This window comes from Argopecten irradians, chromosome 8 (assembly GCF_041381155.1).
Source record: "Argopecten irradians isolate NY chromosome 8, Ai_NY, whole genome shotgun sequence".
In the NCBI taxonomy this organism is placed as follows: domain Eukaryota; kingdom Metazoa; phylum Mollusca; class Bivalvia; order Pectinida; family Pectinidae; genus Argopecten; species Argopecten irradians.
In genome coordinates this window covers 30,419,112-30,424,988 of record NC_091141.1, presented here as the reverse complement: position 1 = coordinate 30,424,988, position 5,877 = coordinate 30,419,112, and the positions used below count along the sequence as shown (strand labels likewise).

Sequence of the window (5,877 nt, the reverse complement as noted above, 5' to 3'; positions counted from 1 at the left end):
CCCTATGTTATATCTCGACCAGCACTAATCACTGACCTCTAAAAGATAAAATGCTTGGAACTCTTGGGTTATACGTCAAGCAGTGAAACATGGATACAGATGTCTTCAATGAGAACAACTTTCAGAGAGGAATTTCGGCTTCAGGGTCCTCCCCTCATATTCAATTCATGTCCCTGTATGACCTGATGTTTCGTCAACAAGTGTGAATCCTTCAAGGAATCGCGTACAGAAAGGTACGATCAATTCTTGCTTTATGCATAACATGCAATTGATATTTATCATACTAAAAACAAATGACTTATACAAATGAAATAATGAAAATGAAAATCAAAAGATGGTTTTGTGGATACAAAAGAAATTATTATATTTGCCCCCCTTATAATAGCTCTTTTAAGATAGTGATCATGGTTTGTCTTGGATAACATTAATCTAAGTGTTTAAAAATTGAAATTTTGTAAACATATAAAATATGGTTTTGACATGGATTTCGGTACATTTAAGGAGCTATAAAAGTAGTACGGGACATAATGGAAGGCCACATACAGACTTGTGCACCCCACATCGTTCATCAGTCAGCTCAAAAATGAAGAGGAAGATGATCTCCCCCCATTATTCGCCAAGAAAAACAGGGTTTGGGGGTCCCCCCCTCCCGCCAGGGCATTGCCTATTTTTTTTATTTTTTGCCCCCCCAAAAAAAAAAGGGGGTTACCCCCTCCGAATATCACCCCATGTCTCATGTTTCCCTTATGTCCTCCCACAGCGTCACTGAGACACCGCTCGATGATGTTCAGGTCAGGTCAGAGATTTTTTTCTTGGTATTCTAATTTTTCTATATCTCTTAAAGCTGGCATATCCTGTAATAGTCCTGTCCATTTACAAGATGTAAAATAAACCAAAGTAAACCTATGTCATATGATCATAATTTGTTTTGTAAGAACTTATTTAATTAGTATCACTTTCAATATTTCTGTCCTATAAAATTCACCATCATCAATCTGATATATTTAACACTGGATCATGCTTTCTCTCCTGAATTAATTAAGTTTTATGGTAATATACTATATTTCTTAATTTTCAGATCTCCATATAAAGCCAATCTGTTTGGTATTTGTAATGATGGCCGCACATTACAGACAAACTACTTGTTTGGTGAGGATCAGTGCATAGGTCTAGATGGATCACAGAGCCACTCAGCCAACTCTGTGATATCAATGCTTCACCATTATTTTGAGCATCATGGGGAAGGGGAAAAGACGGTTTATCTTAACGCAGATAATTGTGGTGGACAGAACAAGAATCAGGTATGACACACATTCAACTGAGGTATTTTGATAAAACATGTGCAACCCTGGTCAATATAAGTCACAATATAGTGATATTCTGCTTGGTTAGATGGTTAGAACTTCTCTATAGAACCCAGAGGTCCCGAGTTCGAACCCTGGAAGAGGCAGTGATTATGTTTATAAAAAAAAATCATGTGCTATGTTTGTAATTATTATGTAAATTAACATACTCAATTTATATTGTATTAATTTCAGAACTAATTTTGTAGTACTACATATTCTTTTTACAATACATTGAAAAGTACCTGTGATGTGACAGCAGTGTTAGACTGTCAGTGCACACTGCATACAGTGGTATATTCATGCAGATTTTTGACATGGGTTTCCAGTCATGTGATTAATACAATCATCACAATATTACCGGTTTTAAACTGTAATCTATAAGTCTCTGACTCCAAATGACTTTTTCCTGTAAGCATTGTGTGATTATGTGCAATCTATTTTAACAAATATCCATATGTGACATGTCCCACCCCATTTTATGATAACAGATATAAATCAATAAGAGTGTTTGTTCTGCTTTTTATAATGTAGTGCTATTTGTATGTTTTAATTATTCAGGTTGTCACAAGCTATCTCGCATGGAGGGTCGCAAATGGTTACCACAAAGACATCCATCTTCACTTCATGAAACCATGCCACGCTCGATGTCTTGTAGATGGAAAGTTTGGTATTGCCAGAAGGAAAATTCGGAGGAATGATGTTGATAGTTTGTCTGACCTCAAAATGACCATTGATGCGTCATCCACACATAACCAGGCAGATCTTTATAGCGAGCTGTCTCCAAACTCATGGATATGGAGGGACTGGAAGCAGTTCTTTAAACCTGTATTCAGAGCTGTACCTGGGATTACCAAATATCACCACTTCCACTTTTCTTCAACCAATACAGGTACATTGTGCTTCTGTTTCTTTTTTTTTGTTTTTTTTTTTTTTTTTTTTTGTTTTTACATAAACACAAAATTACAATATAAACCTTGACTTATTGTTTACCTAGAATAGTAAGTTGTTTGTTTTCTTGGTTGCGAATTTTAAGTTAGTTATCAGGCCGGAGTGGCCGAGTGGTTACATAATGTAAAATGTCCTGATATATATATATACCACACGTCTTCAGGTACTAAATGATGGTTGGTGTTTTTACTCTGGGTACTCCGGCTTTCCACCAGGAATTAATGTTAAAAGGATGTTTAAATAATCAAACAAAACCAAATAAGGTTGTTATTAGTCTACTGAAAGTATTTTACTGTGTATTTTGTTTTCATTCAGGAATGGTGAAAGTGAAGACACGCGTTGGTGGAGATCACACAGTTGTGAGACTTCTGAAGAGAGGAAAGGAAATACCAAATGGCATGCCAGTAAGACTAGAAGCAAAAGGTCTTTCTCCAGAACGAACATGGTATTTATATAAAAACATCAGAGCTTTTGTAAAGGATCCTTCAAAAGACCTTCTTTGCCCTCTTCCAACTGTCCCAGAGCCTACCAAATCTACAAACCTCATACAGAAGAATAAATCAAACATGGTTTTGAGTTTAATTTATTCTGTAGTTTTAGGGTTCAGACATTCATTCTTGATAATAATGTAAAGTGAAATTTGTTTAAAAACTTGATATGATCTAATGTGTCCTTGTGAGTTTTTTTGTGTCTAACAGATAATTTTGCAGTAGTACTGATGCATCGATGTGAGTAATGTACTTTGTATTAAGCTAATGAATGATCATTTAACTATACATACAGCTGTACATTGTACATGTAGTCACTGTAAGGGTACTCAGTAAGTCAAACATCTGGAATCTGAATACATCTTACTCTTTGATTTACTTATTCAAAAGGGGGATATCCTGCAGTTGTTAATTTCTAACAGTAATAAGCTATATGTATGTAAATTATTGTACTTTTCACTCTTTGCATTAATTTCGTAGGTATTTAATGATCGCGGAAGTGAAAATCCCCACGTGATTAAAAGCAACTATATACAGTAAAATGATCTTGTCATCGATAAAATTGGTTCATTTTGGTTTCTGATGATTGTTTCAAAATGTCAAATGTTTTAAGTCATTACCTTTTTAACAATATACATTTGTGCCTGCAACAAAACAAAGATTGTCTGTCCATCTCTCTTCTGCCTCTCTTCATTCTTAATGTCTTTGTGCATCATGCAATGATTATAATTATAATTCTGCTTGATTCTGTAGTCTACTGTATTATGATTAATATCGCATAATACACATATAGCATACCTATATTCTTTTCTATCAAACAACATGTTTATGTTTATAATTCAGCAGTTTCTTTCGAAATAGTTCGGAAATTTATTTCTGCAAATTTCTTTCAAAGTATTTTGGAAATTTATTTCTGCAATTTCTTTCGAAGTATTTTGGAAATTTATTTCTGCAATTTCTTTCAAAGTATTTTAGAAATTTATTTCTGCATACCTGTAATGTGTTTTATCTTTCAGTTGATTATATGATTCACAGTATGTTAAGTCAATTAAGAAATTAATGTGAGACATCATGTTGAGATAATATGAGAGGGCACAAAGAGGTACAAGTTGGGTGTGAGATTGTAATAATTCGTGAAAGAGATGTGGTTGAGGTAGTGTGAGAACATGAAATGTAAATGTAGAAGTTATGAGTAATTGGATCTTTCTGGTTATAATTATATAAATATATATGTTGTTAATAATCATTGTACTAAATAAATGAATCTAAACAACAGATATATATATATGTTGCTTTGTTTGTTATAACTATCCCTTCATTTAACAGCTAGTTGCACTTTCTAGACTGGATAACCACCGGAAACGTGTACATCATGCATTACTATAGTTCTGTTGGGTATTAGTTTTTGATGGCATGCTACTTATACATAGTAGCCCATTAAATACAAAAAGTAAATTAAGTCCATGCAATATATATAAAGCATGTAACATACATCTGTATTATTCATCAATTAAAAAATAAAGTGTTGTATGTATTATTCATCAATTAAAAAATAAAGTAATATACAACTAACATCAATGATGACGTCGTCAAAAATGACGTTAAACAGCGGAGGTAAAACAACGTCATCTTACAAACCAAATGTTACATACATTCAATTATGTGTAAAATTGTCAAATGTTGACGCACTGAAAATATTTTTACACCATTTTAATCCTTAGAACCTCTAGATTATGAATCAACAAAAAACTCAAAATCGATTTTTTATGGACCTTAATCCCAGCCGGCGGCTCATATACAAGGGAATACTAAAAGCTTACAACTAATGCAACATTTTGATATTTTTGTGGTTAAATGTATTTAAGGATTTAATCTTGCTTCGTTCGATTTCATGGGGTAATAAAATAGTTAATTCAATTTGTTTGACAAGCAACTCAATTCATCACCCTATGAAATCGACCCATGCAAGTTCCAATCCTTATATTTCAATTCAATCGTATTAGATTTTTGTTATTTTTCATTATAAAGTTTTACAAGTTTCTGGGCTTGTGCAAGTCTACAACGAGAAACGTACGAAAACAATATATCATTAGAAACAAATATATTATCAATGCAATTAAGATGAAACATAAAAAAAACATTTACAATAGATTTAAACATGATTGCAACAATTGTGCGCCGAAGCTGCGGTAAGGTAATGTCTAGACGGCGATACTGTTGTCTCTTCGATTCAAATTGGAGAGTCACCGTAAAGTGATGGGAACGGAAAGGTTCTAGTGATTTAATTAGCCTTGATACAAGTTAAACAACTGATTCAAGGTAAATCAGCATTCATTGGCTTTTTATATAGTTTTTCTTATCGTCTTTTAGGCTTCATCATTTGTTTGTAACGGAGACGTTCTAATGTACTTTCTACCCGCGTCAAACAGGTACATGGCACATCTTATTTTTCTTCGGTAGGCTATGTTGCGCGACTCCAACGATAGACATGAAGTCAGTAGAATGAAAAAAACGGACAGAAATTGATCCGATAGATCAAATCAAAGCATATATTAAATGTTATATGTATAATAAGCCTAATGACTGTTGACTATTATCTGCTCCAATAATGGACTATAGGTCTATTGTTAACTATATATTCAGTGTCGGCAATAAGCCAGCCCGCTTCATTAAATGTCCCACTGTCTAGTTGACATTCGTGTTGCCAAAATTGCCAACTGAATACAGTGCAATGTTTAACATTGTCAAAAAAAATAATAAAAAAACAATATGCAAAACTACAGTATATACTAATATTAGCATATGAATAGTTAGTAAGTTACAGGTGACAAACCAGGAGAGACATAAGTAATATATCCCATTATTAGAACTACCTGTTAGTAGTTGGTTCGTTTTCCTGTGAAACTCTTTAACCACAGTCATCAAACCTTCCAATCTTAGAATTTCGTGTCTATCTAAAGGCAAAACGTATCTAGTACCATTATTGATAGTTTCTATTCCATTTGATATAAATACTGAATGGCGAAAGAACAAAATGTCAATTGAATCATTTGGTAGATCGTTATAGAATTAACCCTGGGTTAGTGTTGGCCACA

General features: G+C 33.5%; 1 protein-coding gene across 1 annotated transcript; it reads left to right on the top strand.

Moving 5' to 3' along the window:
• Window positions 1-1,080: 1,080 nt before the first annotated feature.
• Window positions 1,081-4,685, top strand: LOC138330081 (uncharacterized). The gene is made up of 3 exons (XM_069277455.1): window positions 1,081-1,301; window positions 1,905-2,235; window positions 2,610-4,685. Exons 1-3 carry the CDS (start codon window positions 1,212-1,214, stop codon window positions 2,924-2,926), a joined length of 738 nt encoding a protein of 245 aa, XP_069133556.1. The 5' UTR covers window positions 1,081-1,211; the 3' UTR covers window positions 2,927-4,685.
• The last annotated feature ends 1,192 nt before the right edge of the window (window positions 4,686-5,877 follow it).

Coding starts and splice junctions, on each gene's coding strand:
- LOC138330081 (XM_069277455.1), top strand. CDS start 1,212: ATGCTTCACCATTATTTTGAGCATCATGGGGAAGGGGAAAAGACGGTT. Junction 1,302..1,904: donor GTGGACAGAACAAGAATCAG/GTATGACACACA, acceptor TTAATTATTCAG/GTTGTCACAAGCTATCTCGC. Junction 2,236..2,609: donor CTTTTCTTCAACCAATACAG/GTACATTGTGCT, acceptor GTTTTCATTCAG/GAATGGTGAAAGTGAAGACA.